Here is a 24,543-nt window from a genome sequence, read left to right as displayed (position 1 = left end):
TGAGATCCCATTAGGAAGACTCGGGACATTTAGACATAGGTTAACCTCTTTCCCTAAAAACAGAAAAATAAATCCCACCTTAGATGTCCAATTCTATATTCCACAAAGTTCTATAAGAAGTAATTTCAGGAACTTGTCTTTAATTTTCCTAGTAGAATTCTTCTGGGTTTCACAGGAGAACTGACCTTTCATCGACCAAAATCCAAAAAGCAAATAAAAATGAGAACCCTGCCTTGCTGATATAGGACACATTTTGGCCTCTGAATGTCATTTATTTTTCAGTGAAAAGAGATTTAGAATATCTGATGTGGCAAATAAACCAGAGATCTTCTGAAGAAAATGAAGGTTCTTGGCATTTCCTGTGGGTGAACTTCATATCCACTTGGATCTAAGGCCGATGTTCTTTTTATTTCCCATAGGACTCAGCTGGAGGCATTAAAAGTGCTAGATTCTTCAATTATGTAATTGGATGAAATTGCAGTTTTTCTCTAAGTCTATGTAGTATGAAAAAAAGGCCAAATTGAACATTGCAAACGAATTAACAAAGAATTTTTAAAATTACGTTGTGGCGTACCTGAAGAGCCGCAGGTGTCTGCCCAGGGCCTGTGGGGTTTCATTGATGGAACACAGTCTTTCTTCTGGTCCAGTCCTAAGATGCTCTCAATTGAAAAGGAGCAGGGCGAGGGTTTGCTTTTCCCGAGCCGAGCACCTTCCTGAAGGCTGGGAGACATCCTCGTGTGGGCTGCACAGAGCTATAGCTCTGGCCTCTCCACTCCTCCCTGGCTGCCTCGGCCCCACGTGCACCGGGCTGGACCTTCCTGCAGTTTACCTTATGGCTCCGCTGACGACGGGGGCTGGATTTAGAACGTCACTAATTAAGATCCTGTCTTAGAAAGTTTTAGCATGTCAATGAACACTGGCCCAGCCAGCAGCTCCAGGAGTTAATTGTTTATTTGTTTGCAAGTAATTAGCAACTAATGGCTACACCAGGGGGGCCACCTACAGGGACAAAAAGTGTTATCTCTCCTAAGCAGAATACAGACTTAACTTTCTCTAAAAGAAGTGATGCACAGACTAGCACTCCTCTTTTATTTGAAATCATTAATGTATAAAATCATGCTTTTTATTCTGAAGTTTATACTTTCATGAACTCCAGTTACCTAATACAGGCAAGATAGGAGAGCAGTCAAGTAATAAATAATCTAATTTAAGTGAATTTTCTTCCAAAGAAATTGGAAAAAATAATAATCCCTTAATGCTATTATAGTAATTCTGATGAAAAGGCCTGTTTTTCACATGCATATGTAATAGTGAATGTTGTCAATGAAAACACAATAGTATTTGGAGTGCAGCATACTGGAAAAGGTTTGCAATGTTATTAACACTGAGTTTAATTGTCTTCCAAGTGCCTGGATTAATTCATAAGGAACAGCTGCACCAAGTATTTTAAATAATTAATGAGCTAATTCTCTTCTTTCATCTTTTCTTTTAAATGAGAGAGATACAAGTTTATATGAAGATTCATATGTAACTGCCTCCAAGCAACTAAAAAGTATGACTATTCAAACTAAAGGAAGAATTTCTCTCCCATCATAGTTGTTTCAAAGAAAAAAAACATAGTTTACTGCATCTTTTAAAGAAAAATTTCTCTCTGTTGATATTTTGAGGGACTGGAGGGTTTTCATGAGGACAATAAGGTTTGTGAAAAATAACCAAGAACAGAATATTTTAATTTCATCATCCTAAGAAAACATGAAATTAAAAGAGAAACACGGCTGCTAATTGGGAAGATTCTGAAGTGGCCACTTCCTACCAAGGTTGTGACACTTTCAGTTCTTGTACTCTCCTACTCCTCTTCTTCCAATACCTTCTTGATGATAAATTTAAGTGCTCAGCTTTATCCAGCATTTAAACAACTATTGGGCTTTTCTTGTGGGAAGAGGAAAAGTAGTCTGTGTCAATAGAGGAAACAGTCTCTACAGGACTGAGCTCAACTTCATCAGATTTTGCCCTATCATAATGTCACTTGCTATCACAATGTCATAAATACCAAGCTAAATTCCTCCTTACACGAGCTCTAGAGTGAATAAACGATTCACAAACAAAACATTAACAGGCACACAAGATAGACTTATAAATATACAAGTAAAGCCATTCTGACAATGAATAAACTAGTAAAACCTTTATACCTTGTGGAGGTTTTGCCTGTAGTGTTTTGGGGTGTAGACTGTGCAATGGTGAGGGTGACCTTACTCTGGGAAGGCTTGGAGGAAGAGACTGATTCAGGACCTCCCAGATTCCTTTCTCTCCTTTGAAACATTCATTCATTCATCCATTCATCCCACAGTTGGGTGAACATCTACTGAGTACCAGAAAAAACAGAATAGGATCCTTGCCTTCATGTGCCCATGAAGCTCACAGTGGGGGTGGGAGTGGGGAGACAGGCAACAAACAATAATTGTAAATAAGTAAATAATCTCGTACATTAACCAGGGATGAGAATGGAAAAAGAAAAAAGGTAAGTCAGGTAAGGGAGGTGGAAGGAGGCCTCACTGAGACCTTCAACCCCACAGATCAGTGCCCTAGAGGCACAAGTTTCAAGGATGCCACAACACATGCTGAAGCTACTCCAGTCCCCAATTTCTTCTTTACGAACACAAACATTGCAATATTTTTATTTCTCCTGAGTTGATTTTATCTGGACTTACTTATAACATTTTATATATGGATGAGTAGATGGAAATAAAAGATAGCAAAGAATTTCTTTTAAAATGTGGAGGAAATGTTTTCTCATATACTCCTATAATGAATTTTTATAGAGCACTTAACCTGTGCCAGACACCATTCTAGGTGCTAGAGATTAGTGATAAACAAAACAAGGTAATTTGAGAGAGTGATAAACTCAATGAAAGGAATAAACAAGGTGATGGTGATGAAATGTAACAGGGGTAGGGGTGGAATGGGAAGAGGGTCTTTAAGTATTGATGGTCAGGGAGGCCTCTGTAAGGAGGTGATATTTTAGCTGAAGCTGAGGATGAGAGAAAGCTAGCATGCCAAGATCTTGAGAAAAAGCATTCCAGTCAGAAGGAACAGCAAGTACAAAGGTCTTGCAGCTGAAAAGCATTGGAATATTTGAGGAAGAAAAGGGCAGTTAGCCAGAGGGAAGTGAGTGGTACCAGATGCTATTGTTTGGAGAGCCAGGCCTGGCTGGATAATAGATGCCTTTATAAAGACCATTGTAAGGAGTTCAAGAGCAAAGGGAACCCACGGCAGGGTTTTAAGTTGGGACTAATATGATAGTCTGAGCTGTTTTTACTCACAACACTTCTGACACCAAATGTGTATGGGTTTTTCCATACCAAGCAATTCTCCAGTTCTCTGCAGACATCAACAGGGTATCCTACAATTCAATTCTGACACTAACTACCTGGAGTTAGTGCAGACCCCACAGGTTAAGGGTTCACTTCCACAAGACTACCCCCACTTTAGAAACTAGTTTGCAAGTCCCAAGTTGCCACTTGTACTTCTGACCAACGGACTGTACATCTGGAGTTCCCACGACCCACTTCTCAGGTTCAATTATTTGCTAGAATGGCTCACAGAACTCAGGAAGGCATGTTGCTTATGTTTACTAGTTTATTATAAAGGATACAACTCAGAAACAGTCAAATGGAAGAGGTGTATAGGGCATGGTATGGGGGAAAGGTCAGAGAGCTTCCATGCCCTCTCTGGGCACACCACCCTCCCAGTGAACACCATTTCAATGTGTTCGCCAACCTGGAAGCTCTCTGAACCCTGTCCTTTAGGGGTTTTTATGGAAGTTTCATTACATAGGCAAGACTGAATAAATCATTGGCTATTGGTGATTGATCTCAATCTCCAGCCCCTCTCCCCTCCCCTGAGGTTGGGAGGTGAGGCTGAAAGTTACAAGCCTCTAATCTAGGTTTGGTCTTTCTGGCAACCAGCCCCCATCTTGAAGCTATCTAGAACCCACCAAGAGTCGTGTCATTAGAATAAAAGATGCTCCTATCACTCTTATTACTCAGGAAATTCCAAGAAATTTAGTAGCTGTGTGCCTGGAACTTGGGACAAAGACCAAATATATTTCTTTTTATTATATCACAGATAGGATTTACGGTTTTAAAACCCCACCCTGGCTGCTACGTAGAAAGAGACTGAAGAGTGATGAGTGTAACCAGGAAGATCAGTTGGGAGTTGTTTATTCAATACCTTTTTACTGAGCATATACTAATGCGAGGCATTGTTCTAGGTATGACGAAAACAGAGATAGCTGTCTGGGGCAAGAGATGATGGCTAATGGATTTGCGGAGAGGTACAATTCTTCAGGAGGTTGTGGGAGACTGAGTAATTGAATAATTAGTACCAATTCTTCACTCCCCATAATATATTATATAGCCACCCCCTTGCTGTGGCCTCATAGTGGATATAGTGTACTTCCCACTCCTTAGCTTTAGGCTTGTCTATGTGACTTGCTTCAGCCAATGGGAAGTGATGTGAGCAGAAGCTTGAAATGTGCCAGCCTGACTGGTTTTCCCTCCTGAGCTTCTGACATCACCATGTGGTCCTCCCTGGGGTAGCTGCTGCCCCTCAGCCTGAGCCCCAGAATGAACACACAGACCCCAACCCATCCAGCGGCCTGCAGTCAAGTAGGCCAAGCCCAGGCAAACTCAGCCAAACACCAACTGACCTACAGTATTGTGAGTGAGAAAAATAAATATTCGTTGTTTAAGCCATTGAGATTTTTGAAGTTATTTGACACATAGTATTGTGGAGGAAATAGCTCATCCATTCAGGGATAGAAAAACACATCCTGCTGATGGACTGGTGGAAATGAAGGAAAGAGAGGCATTAAGGATGACTGTTTTTTGGCTTGAGCAAATATAGTGTCATTTACTGGGGTGTGAAAGCCTGGATTAGGAGAGGAAAGGTGTGGCGAGAAGTGAAGAGTTCCAGTTTGGATAGCAAGTAGGCTACTGGGTTTATGAGTATGAGCTCCGGGCTGAATCTCTTAAGTTTGTGCATTACCAGCATAAATCATAGGTATTAAAGCCATTAAAAGCTAGAGGTTTGCATGAGATCACCAGTGAATGGACCTAGATACAAGAAGGATCTTAGGACCAAGTCTGAGGTATTCCAACATTTGGAAATTGGAGAAGATGTGCTGGAGAAGGAACTAGAGAAGGAAACAGCTAGTAAGGCAAGAGAAAAATCTGGAGATACAGTAAGTGACCCAAGAGAGGAAAATGGGTCAAGGAGAAAGATGGCTACAATAGCGTCTCAAGTGGTCTTCCTGCTTCCATCCTTGATCTCCTATGGTTTTCTATCAACACAGTAAGCAGCCAGAGGGATCATTTAAAAACAAGTCAGTTCAGGGAATTCTCTGGCGGTCCAGTGGTTAGGACTCCGTGCTTCCACTTCAGGGGGCACGGGTTCAATCCCTGGTTGCCTGGTTGGGAATAAGATCCTGCAAGGCGTGCAGTGTGGCAGAAAAAAAAAAAGTCAGTTCATATCATAACTCTGCTCAAAACAATGGCTTCCCATCTCAGTAAAAGTCAGTCTTTATAGTGTCCTACAGGCTCTGACGTGATTTGCCAGCCCCCCTTCCCTATCTGATCTTGCCTCTTATTACATCTCCCATGCTCACTTTGTTCCAGCTACACTGGACCTCTTCCTGAAAACACAGGCACAATCCTGCTTCAGCAGTTTACACTGGTTGTTTTCACTACCTAGAATGTTCTTCCTTCACATATCCTCACGGACTACTCTGTTACCTCCTTCAAGTATTTCCTCAAATATCATTTTCTCAATAAGGCTTACTCTTCCTGCCCCTTTAAAAATTTCAACCTCTCTTTCAGGATTCCTGAGGCCCTCTGCCCTGCTCCAATTTTTGTTAAAAGCATTTACTACCTTTTGCCTTTTTATACATCCTTTTTTGTTGTTGTTTTGTTTTTGGTTTTTTTTTTTTTGCCCGCACAGCGCAGCATGCGGGATCTAAGTTCCCTGATCAGGAGTCGAACCCATGCCCGCTGCAGTGGAAGCATGGAGTCTTAACCACTGGACCGCCAGGGAAGTCCCTTATATATCTGTTTATTATGTTTATTGCTTATTGCCTGTTTCCTATCTCTAGAATTTTTGTCTGTTCTGTTCATTCTAGCATCCAAAACAGTACTCGGCTCATACTAGATGAAAGAATAAATGAATGCTCAGCTGTGTCAATGCTGCTGAGAGGCTGAGTGAAAATACACTAGGTTTGTTAACAAGGGGGTTACTGTAAACCTTGGCAAACTGGAGGGTAAAGGAAAAAGCCAGACTTGAAGTAAACTGGAGAGTGAATGGGATACTTCTGTTCTAGCAATATGCTGGACCATATTCCTTGAAAGACCCTTCAACTACAAAACAATTAGATCCTGGGTAAAATATACCTTCAAATACATTGCTGAGATCCCCATAAGTAAGGGAAATTTTGTTTGTTCACCAAACAAAACAATAAAAACCCAACAACCAAGAAATGAAATCAGAACTGGGAGCAGTGATCAGTAAACAAACAATAAATACGAGGTAACCCACAGGGAAAAATCCTTAGTATCACTGAAACCAGGATTCTAATCCTAGGGCTAGCAGTAGGCAGGGGCAGGGGGCACCGAACTGAACTCTCTTACTTCAGGCCACTTCGATAATGGTTCCTGGCAAAAGCAGACCAAATTCTCTCTGGAAGAAAGCCTCCCTAATTTAGGTCCACAGGATTCCCACAGATTAAAAGTAAGCAAATATAACCCCACAATCAAAGATTGGCAAGCACATGAGGCCAGCTACCATGACATGTGTAGAGGCCAACATGGAGCGGAATTGAGGTTTCCTGTCAATAGTCAACACCAACTTGCCAGCTATGTGAATGAGTCACTTGGGAAGTGAATCCTCCAGCCCTACTCAAGCCTTCAGATGACTGAAGCCCCAAATGACACCTGATCACAATATTAACAGAGACTCCAAGACAGGACTGGGTATCCAAGTCACTCCTGAATTCCTGACATAGAGAAACTGTGAGAGGTATTAAATGAATACTACTGTTTTAAACCACTAAGCTTTGGGTGATTTATACAGCACTAGGTAATTTATCTAAAAAGCTCCATCATAAAAAAAAAACTGGGCACAGGGAACTCTACTCAATACTCTGTAATGGCCTATAAGGGAAAAGAATCTGAAAAAAAAAAAAAGTGGATCTAGGTATATGTATAACTGATTCACTTTGCTGTACCACAGAAACTAACACAGCATTGTAAATCAACTATACTCCAATAAAAAAAAAAAACTGGGAAGGCGGAACCTGTAGGTAGACTGGTCAAGAACAAAAGATAGAACACAAATTACCAATATTGGGAATAAAGAGGTGATATCACTACAGAAATTGTAGACATTAAAAAGATAAAAGAATATAATGAACAACTTTATATTAGTAAATTCAACAACTTACATGAAATAGGCAAGTATCTTGAAAAATATATGATTACCAAAACTGAGACAACATGAAGTAGAAAACATGCCTAGTTCTTTATCTATTAAAGAAACTGAATCGGTTATCAAATTCTTTCCCACAAAGAAAACTTCAGGCCCAGATAACTTCACTGGTGAAGTTTATCAAACATTTAAAGAAAATCTTGGGACTTCCCTGGTGGCACAGTGGTTGAGAATCCACCTGCCAACGCAGGAGACACGGGTTCGATCCCTGGTCTGAGAAGATCCCACGTGCCGTGGAGAAACTAAGCCCGTGCGCCAGAACTACTGAGCTTGCGCTCTAGAGCCTGCGAGCCACAACTACTGAGCCCATGCGCCACAACTACTGAAGGCCGCGTGCCTAGAGCCTGTGCTCCGCAACAAGAGAAGCCACCTCAATGAGAAGCCAGCGCACCGCAAAAAAGAGCAGCCCCCGCTCGCCGCAACTAGAGAAAGCCCACGCACAGCAACAAAGACCCAACGTAGCCAAAAATAAATAAATAAATTTATTTAAAAAAATTTTTTTTTCAGCAAATTAGGATTAGAAGTAAGTTTCTCAATCTGATAAAGGGCATCTATAGAAATAATCGGTTAACATACTATTTAATGGTGAAATATTGAATGTTTTCTCCCTAAGATTAGGAACAAAGCAAGGATGGTCACTTTCACCATCTCTATTGAACACCAGTGCAATAAAGAAAGAAAAAGAAATAAAGATCACATAGATCAGAAAGGAAGAAGTAAAGGGTCTCTTTTCACCGATGACATGATTGTTTACAATAGAAAACTTTTAAGAGTCTACAAAAGCTACTAAAACTAATAAGTGAATTTAGCGAAGTCATACTATAAAGGTAAATATACAAAAATCAATTTAATCCCATATATTAGCAGCAAACAAACATATACTTATGCCATGATCCAGCAATTCCATTCCTAGAAAAATGAAAACATGTCCACAAAAAGACTTGCATGAGAATATTCACAGAAGCTCTACTGATAATAGCCCAAACTGGCAACTAGGTGTCTATCAACAGGAACACAGATAAACTATGGTATAATTATATAATAGAATACAACTCAACAATATAAAGGTACTGATATATAGTATCAATATATGGAACAACACTGATGAATTTCAAAAGCATTTCAAAAACATTATAAGTCAAAGAAGACTTACACAAAAAAATACATTTAGTTTGATTCACTTATGTGATGTTCCAGAACAGACAAAACTAGTTTATATTGAAAAAAATCAGAATTTGGGGTTGGAGGCGGAGAATGAATGGGAAGAAGAATCAGGAAACATGGGGGGTGATGGTAATGTTCTATATCTTGCTAGGTTTTGGATTACACAGGTGTATTCATTTGTCAATATTTATTAATACTCTTTAAGATTTATTCACTTCACTGTATGTAAAATTTTATCTGTTAAAGCATGAACGAGTGCTCAACTATAGTTAATGATACACATGCTGAAGAGTTTAGGGGAGAAGTATATTGATGTCTGTAACTTTAAAATGCATAAAAAATAAAATAGATTGGTGGATGGATAGATATGTGATTATAATTAAACATTATTCTATAATTGTAAACAAATAGAACTTCTAGTCCCATAAAGTTTTCAAAAATGAGAGACATGTTCTGTGTTTGCACTATCCAATATGGTAGCCACTAGCCACATGTGGCTAATGAGCACTTGAAATGTGGCTAGTGCAAGTGCTGGTGCAATTAAATTTTAAATTTAATTCTCTTGTAATTTATTTACATTTAGGTAGCCACATGTGGCCAGTGGCTACTATATTGAACAGCACAGACGGAGAATATTGCCATCACTGCAGAAAGTTCTGTTGGACAATCCTGGTCTAGACGTACAGAACAATGTTGAAAATAGTGATGATGAAAACAGACATCCTTGTTTTGTTCCTTAAGTGAGAATAGTGTTTCACCACTAATATAATGTCTACTGTTGGTTTCTAATAAGTGCTTTTATCTAGAGTAATGTTATAATGAATACAAACACAAAATATCTATAGTGATTTATAGCTTTTAAACCATTTTTAGTGTACTTGTGCTTAATCCTTTAATAAATCCTCCACTATTTGGTAGCTGAGAAAACAAACTGAGAGTTCAGTTGTAATTTGCAGAAGTCACCAAATAGCAGTGGCAGAGCCTTGACTTTTCCATCTCCAAATTCCCTGTTCTTTTGATTTTATCAATTAATGGCCACTGTAACATCTTCACCAATGATCTCATGATATAAACATCAAAGTGTACTGATCAATTAAGAAAAAGGTTGTGAACTTAATTGGGAAAATAACTTGAAAAAGAATAGACACATGTATATGTATAACTGAAGCACTTTGTTGTACAACTGAAACTAACACAACATTGTTAATCAACTATACTCCAATATAAAATAAAAAGTTAAAAAGAAAGAAAAAGGTTATGAAACCTTGCTTATGATCAATCCTCAATATCTTTCAACAATTATTTTGAGATGAGAAATAAAAGCCTGACACATTGACATTGAAGAAACTTTAGGAACTGTAAAATTGGACAGCCTATATTTTAAACATCTACATGTTCAAGGTGAAGTAAAAGTTGAGAGGTTTATGTTTTATTTTGCTTTAGTAACTTGTAAATCAACTCAGGCTTTGCTAACATTTATTTTCTAATTATGTATTTCAATTAAGTCCCAAATCATTAACTATCAGGAAAAATGCCCAATGTGTTAGGTGTTTTGGCAGAGATTTTTATAAACCAGTCATAGCATAATAAGAAATAAAATCAGCCTGTGAGCATAATAAGAAAGAAATGCAATAAGCAAAGCTTTAATGACATTTGCCCCTTACTTTTGCACAGGAATTACACTGTTCTATTTGAGACCCTCAGTATTTTTAAATATTAAAATGTGTTTTCTAAAATAAAATACTTTATTTTTTACTATTACACATACAGTATCTCCTAGAGCAATGCTGAAGTAGACATTCAATAAATATTTGTTGAATGAGTGAATAAACGGATGGATGGATAGATGGATGGATGGATGGGACCAGGAAGAGGTGACATTTGTAAGCTGGACAGGCAAGGTAAAATCTGTGTGTTTACTATTGTTGCCATTGCTTTTTAATGTGTAAAAGTATTCCCAGTTTTCTATGAACTACTTATGTATGACTCCAGGGTAATCCACAAATTAGACATTATGATATTCTGAAACTATAATTCAATAAAAAGTGAGATGGGGGATTCATTTTTAAAATCTGAGCTTAAAATTTAAAAATCCTGAGGCACAATTCATATCTGTGACACTCTGTCATTCCTCAGGCCCTCCTCAGCCATCATTGCTACTTGAGACACATGGTATATTTCCCAGTGGCTACAAGGTTCAGGAGAGTTGGGACTATTTCACACAATTCTGTCTCTCCCAGCACCGCTCACAGTGCCCATCAAACAGGAGATATTAAATAAAGATTTGTAGAATAAGTTCACTCTATTTATAACATTTAAAAAACATTTTAGGCTTTGCTCTTCTCAACCTCAAGAGTATAGTTTCATATTTTTACACTTTCAAATCAGTCAAAATTGTTTTCAGTATAGTGCCTTGCATATATCAAGCCCTTAATTTTTTTTTAAAATAATTTTAATTTGTCCTATTTATTTATTTATTTATTTATTTATGGCTGTGTTGGGTCTTCGTTTCTGTGCGAGGGCTTTCTCTAGTTGCGGCAAGTGGGGGCCACTCTTCACCGCGGCAAGCCCTTGATTTTAAAAATTTGATATAAAATCATCTAAAACTCTGATACATTTCTATTTTTAAAAAAATTCATTTAATACTATGGTACATAGAGTAAAATATGATAGTCTCCTTCAATTCTACCCCATTTTTACTCTCCAACCCACTGGCCACCACTACTAACAGTTTAACGTTGCTCCTTCCTGTCTTTTTAGAATGCCTTGACATAAAGAAGTAGATGCATGCACACACGTTTTTATCCACATGGAATCAGACACACATACTATTCTGCAATGTGGTTCCCCCACACTGACATGACATGACATCAGCACGCACAGCTCTACCTCATTCTTCAACAGCTGCTTGGTGCTACATCAAGTGGAAAAACCATAATTTATTGAACTATACCCCTGATAATGGCATTTATGTTTGTCTCTAATTTTTTAAACTATAACAAACAATGACTACCTTGTTAGCACATACGCAGGAGTATTTCCATGAAAAAGTTTCTTTGAAGAATATATTATTTCTTTATCATCCAAAAATAAACCAGAATTTATTATGAAAAAAAAAGAATATATTATTATTATTATTATTATTTTTTAAGAATATATTATTTTTTGCTGGATTCTGCCATATTTCCTTCTAAGAAATCTTTACCAATGAACACTCCCACCCAATCTAGCCCTTGTCTTTATGTCCTCCCCAGATTGACAGTGGGAACAAGAAAACTCAGGGCTAGGTTAAATTAGACTCAGGATTTCCCCAGACTCAAAAATCAAAGATAAAATAGTTCAGGATTTAAGGCTCCCAGGGGCTCAGGCCTACACGTTAGTGCCATTTAATCTAATCATTGTAGATTAAATGAGAGTTGTCAGTTAACCTGAGAACCTGATTGTTATTTATAACATTGTTTCTGGAGGATAAATGTCATGGTTCTTATCAACTTAGAAACAACCTTTTGAATCACAACAAACATTTATTAAACTCCAGCATATATCAGGGATGTACTAGGTAACCAGGGGATGAAATGATTTCTGCCCTCAAGAAACTCATGATCAAGAAGGTAGTCATTGGGGCTTCCCTGGTGGCGCAGTGGCTGAGGATCTGCCTGCCAATGCAGGGGACACGGGTTCGAGCCCTGGTCTGGGAAGATCCCACATGCCACGGAGCAACTAGGCCCGTGAGCCACAACTACTGAGCCTGCGCGTCTGGAGCCTGTGCTCCGCAACAATAGAAGCTACAATAGTGAGAGGCCCGCGCACTGCGATGAAGAGTGGCCCCCGCTTGCCACAACTAGAGAAAGCCCTCGCACAGAAACGAAGACCCAACACAGCCAAAAAATAAATAAATTAATAAATTAAAAAAAAAGAAGGTAGTCATTAATATTAATTTTGTTCAGTGTGATAATGCGATTATGGTTATATTTTTTAAAATGCCCTTCTAAAAGAGATTCTACTTAAGTATTTACAGGTGAAATTTCAGAATGTCTGGGTTTTGGTTGAAAATACTTCAGGAGGGCTTCCCTGGTGGCGCAGTGGTTAAGAATCCGCCTGCCAATGCAGGGGACACGGGTTCGAGCCCTGGTCCGGGAAGATCCCACATGCCGTGGAGCAACTAAGCCCGTGCGCCACAACTACTGAGCCTGCGCTCTAGAGCCTGTGAGCCACAGCTACCGAGCCCACACAGCACAACTACTGAAGCCTGTGTGCCTAGAGCCTGTGCTCCACAGCAAGAGAAGCCACTGCAATGAGAAGCCCGCGCACCGCAACGAAGAGTAGCCCCTGCTCGCTACAACTAGAGAAAGCCCGCGCACAGCAAAGAAGACCCAATGCAGCCAAAATAAATAAATAAAATAAATAAAATTTTTAAAAATCTTATATTATAAAAAAAAAAAGAAAAGAAAATACTTCAGGAAAACCCAGAAAGAAAACAAAGGTAATTGAAGCAAGTGTTGCAAAATGTTGATAAGTGCTGCATTGGACTGATGGGTATATGTGGATTCATTGTCTCTAATGAATAGAAATATAATAATGTGGGTTCATTATTTTCTCTACTTTTGTAAATATAAATAACAAAATTCTCATTCTTCTAGGAACACCAATCGATAAATACAAAATTTCAATATAAGAATATAATAAAGATGTGTGCACAAGAGGCTATGGGAGCAGAAAATGGCCCAGATCACTTGAGTGAGACTGAGAAGGGCTGAGGAATGGTAAGAGCCCAACACTGGTGTCATACTACTTGGGTCCAAATTCCAGCCCTGAGCCTTTTTTTAACTATGTGACCTTGGGCATGTAACTTAGCCTCCCTGTGCTTCAGTTTCCTCTATAATTAAATGGGGATAATTATAGTACCTAATTGAGGATCAAATGAGATAATACTTGCAAAGCCCTTGAAGTAACACCTGACACATAGTAAACATTATGTAAACAGCTTGCTATCATTTATTACCATTATCAATGTTACTATGAAGGCTTTTCAGAGATGTCTTCAGGTAGAGATGTTTCAAGAAAAGGTCAGAGAAAAGCAACGTAATGAAGACCAGTCAGGTATAGGGGAGTGTGTGTGTGTGTGTGTGTGTGTGTGTGTGTGTGTGTGTGTGTGTGTGTGTTGAGGGGAGTAAGAGGGAGGAAGTGAACCTGATTCCCATATTTCTAGCTTATGTGACCAAATGGATAATGACATCATTAACAGAGGGAACAGAGATGAAGGAGAGTTTACCACTTGAAAACTGTATTTCTAATCATATAAACAAATGACAAAGTATTTAGCAAACTGAATTACCTCAGAATTAAAATATAGTTCCCAGATTGAGAAGGTAAAAAACTGATGAAAAATTGGCAGCACACCCAAGCACTCTGTGTGGATGCCTTCTTCACCCCACTGGGGCTCTGAGACCCTGCACTAGGCTGCCCTTCTTCATGGATGTTCTCCACACCCCTTGTGTTCTGAAGTCCTGCAGTAGGCTTCCAACCTGCACAAAAGCCCTCCTCATCATGCTTGGACTCCGCAACAGCCCTCTCAGGCACCCTCACCCCACATTTGCTCCAACATCTTGCTGCTTGGGGGCTGCCCCTCCAACCAAAATGCTGTTTTTACCCATCTTGTGCTCTCACGCCCCCCTATGTAGATGAGGGGGCTCACCTTGCACGGGCTCTGGCACCCCACACCAGGGTGCCCCTTTGTGAGGACGCTCTCCTCGCCCCTGCTGGCTTCAACACCCCGTTCTGGGCCCCCGTGCCTACCCACCCTGCATAGACTCCTACTTTATTTGGCCACACCTAATGGCTTTAGGGCTGAATTATTCAGAAAGGGAAGAGAAAAAACCACACAGCTGTTTTTACATGAAATCACTGTCTTCTGTTATTAAGACTTTACTTTTGACCCTGTATATAGAACATGACTTAGCTAAATCACTCATGCAATTTTTCCTTTAAACCAATACATCTCATAAAGTATTGAGTTTACTTAAGACAATGTTAATTTGCCCATGATTTATGATATCTCATATCACTAATTTATACAGTTTCTCCAACATTTGTTTCAAATCACAACCTCAATTAGAGGTGTTTTGGGGACTTCCCTGGTGGTCCCATGGGTAAGACTCTGTGCTCCCAATGCAGGGGGCCCGGGTTCAATCCCTGCTAGGGGAACTAGATCCCACATGCACACTGCAACTAAGAGTCCGCATGCCACAACTAAGAGTCTGCATGTCGCAACTAAGAAGTCCGCATGTCGCAACTAAGAAGCCCACATGCCGCAACTGAAAAAAGATCCCACGAGCCAAAACTAAGACCCGGCGCAGCCAAAAACAAATAAATAAACAAATAAATAATATTAAAAAAATAAACAAAGGTGCTTTTATCAAAAATCAGGGTAGATGTCAAAATCCTCACACCTTTCCTGCCACCCTGATCTCTACGCAATTCTCAAAATAGCCAGCCACTCCTGCCTTAGGGCTTAGGGTGTCTGCCAGGTTCTTCCTCTCCCGGAACACCCTCTCCTCAGATGTCCCCATTGTGCACTCCAGTGACTCCTTCAAGGTTTTGTTCAGATGTCACCTCCTCAATGAAGTCTACTCTGACAAGCTTATTTAAAATTGCAACTGCCCCTCATCCCATTTTCCCTGCTGTTTTCCATAGCACTTCCCACTTTCTAATATACTACTGATATACTTCTAATACTACATGTTTATTTTTCATTGTCTTTCTTCCTACCATCTCCACTAAACTGTAGCTCCGCAAGGGCAGAGATTTTTAATATTTTGTTCATTACCTAATAAATATTTGTTGAATGACGACAGCCATTTCCTGAGGTAGTTTGAATCCTAAAACTAAACTCAGAGCACCATCTAGTGTTCGTACAAGGATGTGCTGATTAACTCTGAGACTTCTTTGCACCAGCCATGATATACACAGTACTGGTTTAATCAATTCTCAGTAACTGTTTTTTTTTTACTGCCCTCTGTGATTCCATAAAAAGTAAAATGATTTCAGTGATTAACCTGTCATGGGACTTATTGGTTTCTCTAAGAGCAACCTCTTCTCCACTGACTTGCCTATTGCTCCCCAGAACTTCTGGGGAGTAGGAATGTCATGCAGATCTTATATCTTTTAATCTGAGGGCATCTCCCCTCCCCGCACTGCCAAAAAACAAAAAACAAAAACAGGGTAATAGCCTTTGCTGGTTTGGTACCTACACCATTTCTCCAGAATATCACAATATATATTTATTGATTAAAAATTTTTTGATTTGACCACAAAAGCCCCTAAATCAAAGTGATAAAACACTAGCAAGGGTAATATTATTTAAAATAGTATCAGGATTCTCTAAGACAATGAGGACAATCTTCTGATTTAGAAAATATTGGCTTCTTTAGTTATGATAAAGAGGGGAAAATGAAGAAAATGAAAGCTGCCTTAAAAGCATTGAAACATTTAATATTTAAGAGTAAATAATGAAGAGAATACTTAGTTGATTTTTACTGAATGCTTATTGTGCCCAGCACTATTCTGAAAGCTCATTAATCATCTTCCCAACTCTATCATGTAGGTTCTCTATATTAAGCCCCAGTTTTTAGATGATGAAAGGGAGACACAGAGAAGTTAAGTAACTTGACTCAAGTCACAGAACTAGTAAAGAGTGAGGCCAGGATTCAAAGCCAGCTAGGCTGGCTCCACAGTCCATGTCCATGAGCTCATGCCCATGCTTTTATTCGCCTCCCAACAGAAACAGGAATGATGCTGCTTGGTTTCACAGTTCTTGGTTTGGTCAAAGAAATTAGTTTACAATGTCCTCATCTTCCAAAAACGAATCAAGAAACAGCAACCATAAAAGAAACAGGCATATACAATTATCCTAGAAATAAAGTTTTATTCTTTTCACAGTCAAGAAAGTAGAAGCTATGGAATTTGCCTTTCCAAGGATTTATGTTTTAGCCACAAATTTGCAATCTAAGGACGCTGTGGCAAAGAGCAAAAGCAACATTAATATTAAGGTCAAAGACCAGAGGGTGGTTTGCAATGGGCACAATGAAGAATCGCTTGGTCCTGGCTGCCCACCCACCTCTTTTGGAACACACTCCTTAGAACTTTTGATTCTACCCCCCAATTGCCCACAGCTTCTCCCTACTCGACCACTGGTTCAAATGTTTTAGAGTCGATGGAATGACTCAGGTTCCCAAAATATCAATTAATATACTCATTTCTTGAATTTGGTTCATCTCAGCTGAATGCTAAGAAAACAGCTGAATTATCTGTTAAAGTGAGTCTCATTAAGGAGTGATTTATTAGGTAACACCTAGAATTATTTGCATTATATATTATACTCTCAAAACGAGCATGAATTACCCCAGAATTTCAGATTCATGGAGTCTTTCAGGGGATGTTTGTAAGTGGGAAGATTCCCAAGCTCTTTAGGTGATTCTGGAAATGGTGCTCCTCTCACCATCCTCAGCTGGAACCAAAGACTCTTTCCTAAATATTTACTTGACCCTTTAAATTTTCTAAAATACAAGGTTATTTGGTAAAGGGAAATGGTTGTTTTCCATTTTGGATAGAGTTTTTCAACATGTGGTTTGAGGATGACCTGCTTTGGATTCACCTGGGAGATTCCGTGTCCTACCTCTGACCTACGGCATCAGAATCTTCAGCTGGGCTCAGTAATCTGTATTCTAACAACCTCCCCCAGATGACTTTTATGTGTGCATAAGTTTGGTAACCACTAACCTAAGGGGATAATTTTAAAAGGTAAAGCACAAGTGTCATTTGGGTTGTTGGATTCTTTCCTATTATATACCGCAGACCAGAACTTCAAGAGGTATCATGTAAAAACTTAATTATAAGAAGATCAAATATAATTTTAGGAGACTAATAATTAACAAATCTACTTACAAGACTGTATGTCTTTTTGTTGTAAATTATATTGTGAAACGTCTCAATGAATTCTTTGGTGGATGTCGTTTAATCCTGCCTTGCCTTCCATAAAATTAACCTGCTGGCCAGTTTTTACTATGCTACCCACATAAGTCTCCAGTAACCCTTGAGGCGTTCTCTGAACAAGCCTCATTTCCTGTATAAAAGGAACCGAGTTTGGTCAACTGTACAGAACTTAGGCTGATTAAACTTAAACTGGTTATCAAAGGAGACTGCAATTCTGCAGTTTTAGAGGTGTTTTAAAATAGGAAATACAATCATTTTTCTGGTTGAGCAGAGTGAACAGTAGCCTAAAGCTAGAGGATCCAAATGGAAAGCCTTTCAAGATTCTTTCTAGCTTTATAATTTGACTAAACTGCCTCTCCACCCAATTGAACATCCACTTGTTTTTGTTTGCTTTGTTTTTTAATCAGCTGAGCCTGGCAAGAATTCCTTGCCTCTCTCTGATAATATAATAGCCTCTTGAGAATCCTTGCACAGTTTAGGTGCCCATAACATACAAAAAAGGAAACCATTTAACTTGATGATAATACCCCACCCAGATAATTCAGATACCTAAGATAATTTTTCATTGGAATTATTTAGTTTGGCCAAGTTAACTGGCCTAACCCCTTCAGTTGCACCATGTAATAACTCTTCTTCACTGTTTTCACTTGTCACTTACTCCTGATTCTTATGAATTGTCACTAACTTTCTTCTTCTTCACTTATAATCTAATTACAGTTCAACCAAGAATGTTACTTACCCTGAAAGTCTTCCTTCTTTAGAGCCAGGTTGCATGCCACTGTGCTGATAGACAAGAAATGTTGAAGGCCAGAGTTGTATTGCTGAGATCTGTATGATGCCGGGTACATCCAAGCAGCTGGGAAGCAGTAATCCTGTAAGAACTGACTCCAAACCACCTTTCAAAAACTAAAGATCTCTTCTACCGGGTGACTAGTTGATAAACAATCTAAGGGGAGAGCTCTTATTGAAAGTTTATTGAAATCTAAGGATTATTCTGTGAAACTATACTGCAAGTCTACCTGGTAAAACTTTAAAAACTTGATTCTATTTTTCCTTCAAGAGATCATGGTAAAATCTAGTATTTGAGTTTAAAATAAGTAACTTCCATTCTGGTTACTGTATTTGGATTTGTTCCACTGTACCTGTATTTATTCCAATTTATCTGTGGAATTGGGCAACTAATAATCTTTATTCAGCATTTCTCATATTTCTTGAATGAAAATGGGATGGATTGGTGGGATTAATGGCTAGATATTTAGAAGACACTAGTGATTCTGCCATTTTCTCTGTATAATGATTCTTCTCTAAGGAATGTGGACATATAGAGATGGACAAAAGAGGCAGAAGTTCTAATCCAGACCGAGTTCTAGAAGTAGAGCTTCACTTTTCTTTCCTGTAAAAAAAGTTAGAGGCTGAAAAAGCTATTTAAAGATTCTTCCAAAACTTTAACAGAAATGCTAATCAGTTACCAGCATAATAAATCAGTGCACCCTGACTTTAAAAAGACGTTTTGTGATTATAGGAAATACGGAAGTCTGAATTGTGGCGTGTCAGTCTCTCAAGGCCAGGTAAGAACTGACGAATTGGCAGCAAAGTCATGTTTTTAACTGAATATACTGATATGCAAGTGCTCAGAAAAAAATCTTTCGGAGTCTACTGTCCACGAATTTACCAGAAAGCCAAGTTAACGACACAACTGATCACTCAGATCTGAGTTAGCCAGCACCATTTTGCTGGAGAGGGGAAACTGGACGCTTCAGGCAGGGTTGGGAAGGTTATAATTTGAGGAAACTAAAGAAGGCGCCAGCAGGGAGGTCTCCTTCATGGTCTCTGACGAAAAATGTTGCGGGAGTAGTCAAACCGCCCCAAATTCCCCAGTGCTGTCCTCACTCGAGGCTCTGGTTCCAGAAGACTCACGTCTTGCTAGGGGAAGACGGTCCCCTACGATTTACAACCAAACGCGCGGGAGCAGGGCTGGTGTTGGAGTTGCGCAGTAACAGTCGCCTCCGCCGCCTCGGAGGCCCAAACTCGCGGGCAAGCCCAGAGCCGTGAAGGAACCTCCGGGCCAGCCCCGTCGCGGTGACGGGCGTCGCCGCGAGCCAATGGGCGCGCCGCGAGGCGGGGCAGGCAGGCCAAGGGGGCGGGATTTCCCGCGCGGCAGCGCGGCCCCTTGGCTCCTGGCGAGGGCGGCAGACCCATCGAGAGAGGGCGGGTCGGGGTCAGCTGCTGCAGGCGGGCGGGCGCTGGAGCTGTGGGCGGCCGCCGCATATTTTGCTGCCGCCCTACCTCCGCCACGATGCCGGGGATCGACAAGCTGCCCATCGAGGAGACGCTGGAGGACAGCCCGCAGGTGAGGCGCGGGCGGCGGCGGGCTGCGAGGGAAGGAGCGGGGCTGGCCGACCCCAGGCCTGGCGCCGCCGCGGCCGCAGGTGCCAGCCCTGGCCTAGGTGGGCTCCGCCCCCCAGTGCCCCCGCCGGTAGCGGGCGGCGCCCCGAGCCGCGGAGGCCGGGCCGCCCTCCCGAGGCCCGCGTGGGCCTGCGCTGCTGGGCCGAGAGCCGTGTGCGGGGTCTGGGACGTCGGCGGGCTGCGACCGAGCCGCGGCCGCCTTGGCTCGTGGGCCCGGCGGTCACGTACGCGCGCGGGGCTCCCTTGTATTTGACAAAAGATGCTTTATAATCGCCGTGATGTGAGGTGGTAAATCCCGATCCTGGAATTTTCTCTTCGAAAACCTCTTCGGAGAAAATGCAGAAGGAGAAAAGACCCGTAGACTTAATGATTTCGACCACGCTAGGGAAGGAAATGGATAGTTTTTGGGGGGGAGATGCTGAAAGACTGTTGATATGCCCGTGCGGAGAGTCCTCGGCGAAGCCCGTCAAGAGTCCCAGAGCCTCCCGGCCGAGTGTCGTGGCCGTGAGTGTAGCCGCTGTCACTCGGGCCACGCACGCCGAGTGGAGGACGGCGCCTTCGCGGCTCCACGACTGCTGCGCCCTCGTTGCAGACTTGGCTCTAATAAACTCATCAAAATAAAAGCCCTGTGTTTTGTGCGTTGGGGATGATGCTAGTGTGGTTGCTCTAGCTTAAGATAGTCTAGGGAAACGTAACCATTACTGATGTTTTCAGTAGTGAAGAATGAAATGAGCGATGTTAAAACCATGTTGGTAGGCGCTGTAACTTGGGTTGAGAAACTTCATCCCTAGGCCTGTCTCTTACACAATAAGGGATTTAAGACGGTGTTGCTGGTTGGCTACCACTTAGAATGAAGAAAATTTTCTGAAATGTTGTTCATTTAGAACTACAACTGCACATATTTCACGTGTCTTGACGGTTTAATATGACTCCAAAAGAACAGGAGGGAGGGCCTGGATCCCCCTTTCCTGTATGATATGTCTGCCATGGATGTGGTGCCAATTTTGATTGCCAAGTTGAAGTTGGGCTCTGATTGTGGAATTGATTTGTTTTTCTTCACGCTGAAAGTTATCTTCACAGGTCAGTTGCCTGCTGGTAATGTAGTCTTATCAGCCTATATTGACACAAAGAGAAACTGACTTCTTGGCTTATTTTGACTGCCAGAATAGCCAGTTCAAATGCTTAACGATTTCTGTAGTATAAAGTTATAAGCTACATTTGTTTCAGATGTTTAGCAAAAATTTTGTGGGATGTATTGGTCAGGTGTACTTTTGTCATTTTACTTTTTTATTTTATAAGACTCAACAGGTGCCTTACCTTTCTTCTCATACCTGGGCTCGCTTTTATAGCTCATAAAGACTACACACTGCTCAGAATGGGTTACACAGTGCCCTAGCCATGACTTAGGAGGGTATAATCTCTTGACTCATCTAATTTCTTGAACTTTTCACACAATTAGTTTACAACTTGAGCTTCTTTTTTTTACAAGCATGTGCTGTATTAGTATTAGTTTTATGGTAATTTTTAATGAAATAGCCACGTTGATAGTCTTTCAATTTCTAGAAGTAGTAAATTTGAACTAGTTAATGTTTACTTGGGAAAATTAATTGGGACAACTGGGATTTAGAAAGGTAAGACACTGGTAAGCAATTCTTGGGGAAAACCTGTGGCAAGATGGAAAGCCCTGGATTGGGGATTCAGGATATAAGGGTTTTAGTCATTACTGCTGCTTAGTACCTTCTACCTTAGGGCAAGTCACTTAACTTCTCTGAACTTCAGCTGTTATAGATAGTGAATGTTTTAATCTTTGTACTTGATTATAAAAATAATAGTTGTTTGCTTCAGAAAAATTGGAAGATACAGAAAGCACAGAGTTACCTGTCATGCGCCCAGCAGCAAACTCTGTTAACAGTTTGCTTTCTTTTTTCTAGTTTTTTTTCTCTTACACCTTCTAATGTGATTGAGATTATATTGTGCATAACGATTTTTATTTGGCTTTAACTACACATTGTAGCTTAAGTACCTTCACACATTATTACATACTGAATAAAAAATTTAAAGGTTGCACATTTCCTTGACTCAATATAGCTGTCCTGTTGTTGGACTTTTAGAGTTTTTCCCAAGTTTTGCTTTTATATATAGTTTTAAGATTAATGCTTTTGGGCATCAATTTTTGTTCTCATCTGGACTATTTATCTAGGATAGAGTCCAAGAAGTTGAGTAACAAAGAGGAGGAAAACTTCTAAAGCTCCTGATAGAGATGTTTTTATTAGATTATTTGATCCTAGTCAAAAATGGCCTGCCAGTTGCTATGTAAAAAAGTTAGAGCCTGGGAGTCATGAAAGACTACCCTGAATTACAATTATCCTTTTTTAGTTTTAATTTAAAGTAACAAAGTATTAAAATAGGGGTATATTTGCAAGTCCAAATCCAGCTGATTGCACATAAACATCTTTAGAATTATCTTGCACAAACCATACCATTCTGCAAAAGATACCATCTGTTGAAGTAGGAAATCTTAAGACTATACTAGATGCCTTATCAACGCTTATATATTGTTTTGAAAATCAGAAACAAAATTAAACTTTCTATTTAGTAAGAAAAGATATGATCTTTAAAAAAATAATTGATTTTATATGTAGATAAAAGTCTTATTAATGATCCATCTAAGCTAGAACTGTGAAGGCAAACTCTAGTCCCAAATGGAGGCTTTTCTCTTTGGCATAATAAAGTTGATGTTGTTTTACTTGTAATTGCCTGCAAATGTACACACTTGGTTACTTCTCCTAGTGACATGACTGGCCAAGTGCAGCCTTTTAATGTTCAGCCAACAAATCAATTCACAACCACTTGAAGGATTATCAGTCTTGTTTTTTGTCGAAAATATTTCTTTGACAGCTAGTAAGATGAAGCAAGTGCTGCCATCAAAACTTGCTGACTGGGTGTCAATAATTTGGAAGAAAATATTGGAGATAAAAGTGGAGCACTTCTGAGAAATATTTGTCACCTGCTCGTGGCACAGAATAATATTGGATGTGAAAACATGGCTAGCGGTGTCTCTTATGTCAAGAAATTACGCACAAGAGTTGAAATTTTTGGGTTATATTAAATTTGTGCAACTTGTGTTTTCTTTTTTGTGTTTATATGAGAGTTATATAAAAAATTCTGTCAAAGATCTGTTTCCATAAATATAAAGTAAAAACTTCAAGACATTAGAAAACCTGAATTCATAGCTTAATTGCCAACATTGTTTTGTTTGTGACAGTAGTATATTAAACTGGCGCAGCTCACAGTGGATGCCGTCATAGATTCAATGAAATGGTACCGTATTGATTGCATTTTTGTAAGCTGCTAACTTTAAACAGTCATTATACAGTGTTGAACTCGATCTTATTAGCTTTACATAAGGAAGCTGTTTCAACCCTGTTTGAGGCTAAGAACATCTTTTTAATTTAAGTCCACTACACATTTTTGCATAAATGTGTTATTCCTTGAATTAGAATGCTAATTTTTGAAGAAAAAAAAAAACTAAGTGGCAGACTTTTCTTAAGAATGGCACTAGCGAAACAAGATTTCATAATGCTTTCTTTTTTACATCTTAAAATAGCACTTGGGGAATGGCAGTAGGGCACTAGGGCTAAAAAATAAAAAGATTCTGCCAGATCTAAATTTCTGGGGCATGGGGAAGTAGAGGACTGAGATAACTTGGACTTCATATACTGGCATAATGATTTTGCACTGCTTTTTAAAACAACCATAGTGACTTAGCTTTCTCTTCTGAAAACAGGAAGCTAAGGAATAAGTTGATTTTTAGAAACCAACTTCTAAGGCTGAGGTATAAATTAACTATTTGTAGAATAAAAGTACAAGGTCATCTTTTAGATTTTAAGCGGTAGTTATCTCAATAATTGTTGGAATTTAATTTTTACCCTGCCTTTGGGATATAAAAAGGTGAAAATACTTTGCCTTTATGCTGAGTTTCCTTATCTCTGATCCGTTTTATTGAGTCTTAACATTTACTGACAAGTTTTTACTCTTAAAGTGAAGGTAATTTTTACATGCTCGTGCTCATTGTGGGGAAAAAAAAAAGCCTAACAATATAGAAATGTATAAAGAAGAAGAAAAATGATTCCAAATTCTGCACTCAGAAAAAACCTAGTTAGCATTTTACAGGCCATGTTGGGGAGGGGAAGGGGTACTATGGTGTTATTTTGGATTATGATGGGGAGGGCTTTGGCACTACTAGAAGAGACTATGGAAAAAGAGAAATAATCAGGGACTTCCCTGGTGGCGCAGTGGTTAAGAATCCGCCTACCAATGCAGGGGACACGGGTTCAATCCCTGGTCCGGGAATATCCCACATGCCGCGGAGCAACTAAGCCTGTGCGCCACAACTGCTGAGCCCACGTGCCGCAACTACTGAAGCCCACGCACCTAGAGCCTGTG

At 39.9% G+C, this 24,543-nt stretch overlaps 2 protein-coding genes across 3 annotated transcripts in view; one reads left to right on the top strand and one right to left on the bottom strand.

Moving 5' to 3' along the window:
* HESX1 (HESX homeobox 1) overlaps positions 1-731 on the bottom strand; it is a 1,528-nt gene extending 797 nt beyond the window's left edge. Inside the window, 2 exon segments of the mRNA XM_057554962.1 lie at positions 1-53; positions 575-731. Of these exon segments, the coding sequence (XP_057410945.1) occupies positions 1-53; positions 575-731 (210 nt within the window).
* Positions 732-19,867: 19,136 nt separating this feature from the next.
* APPL1 (adaptor protein, phosphotyrosine interacting with PH domain and leucine zipper 1) overlaps positions 19,868-24,543 on the top strand; it is a 32,435-nt gene continuing 27,759 nt past the window's right edge. Inside the window, exon 1 of one of the 2 annotated variants that reach the window (XM_057554369.1) lies at positions 19,868-20,041. In XM_057554369.1, coding sequence (XP_057410352.1) covers positions 19,988-20,041 — 54 coding nt within the window. In that variant the 5' untranslated portion in view covers positions 19,868-19,987. The remainder of the gene's footprint in view (positions 20,042-24,543) is intronic. The other variant, XM_057554368.1, reaches the window with a different exon arrangement.

This window comes from Balaenoptera acutorostrata, chromosome 10, assembly GCF_949987535.1.
Source record: "Balaenoptera acutorostrata chromosome 10, mBalAcu1.1, whole genome shotgun sequence".
NCBI classification, from domain to species: Eukaryota; Metazoa; Chordata; class Mammalia; order Artiodactyla; family Balaenopteridae; genus Balaenoptera; species Balaenoptera acutorostrata.
Note: the sequence above shows the minus strand (reverse complement) of the source record. Positions and strands in the feature narration are given on the sequence as shown.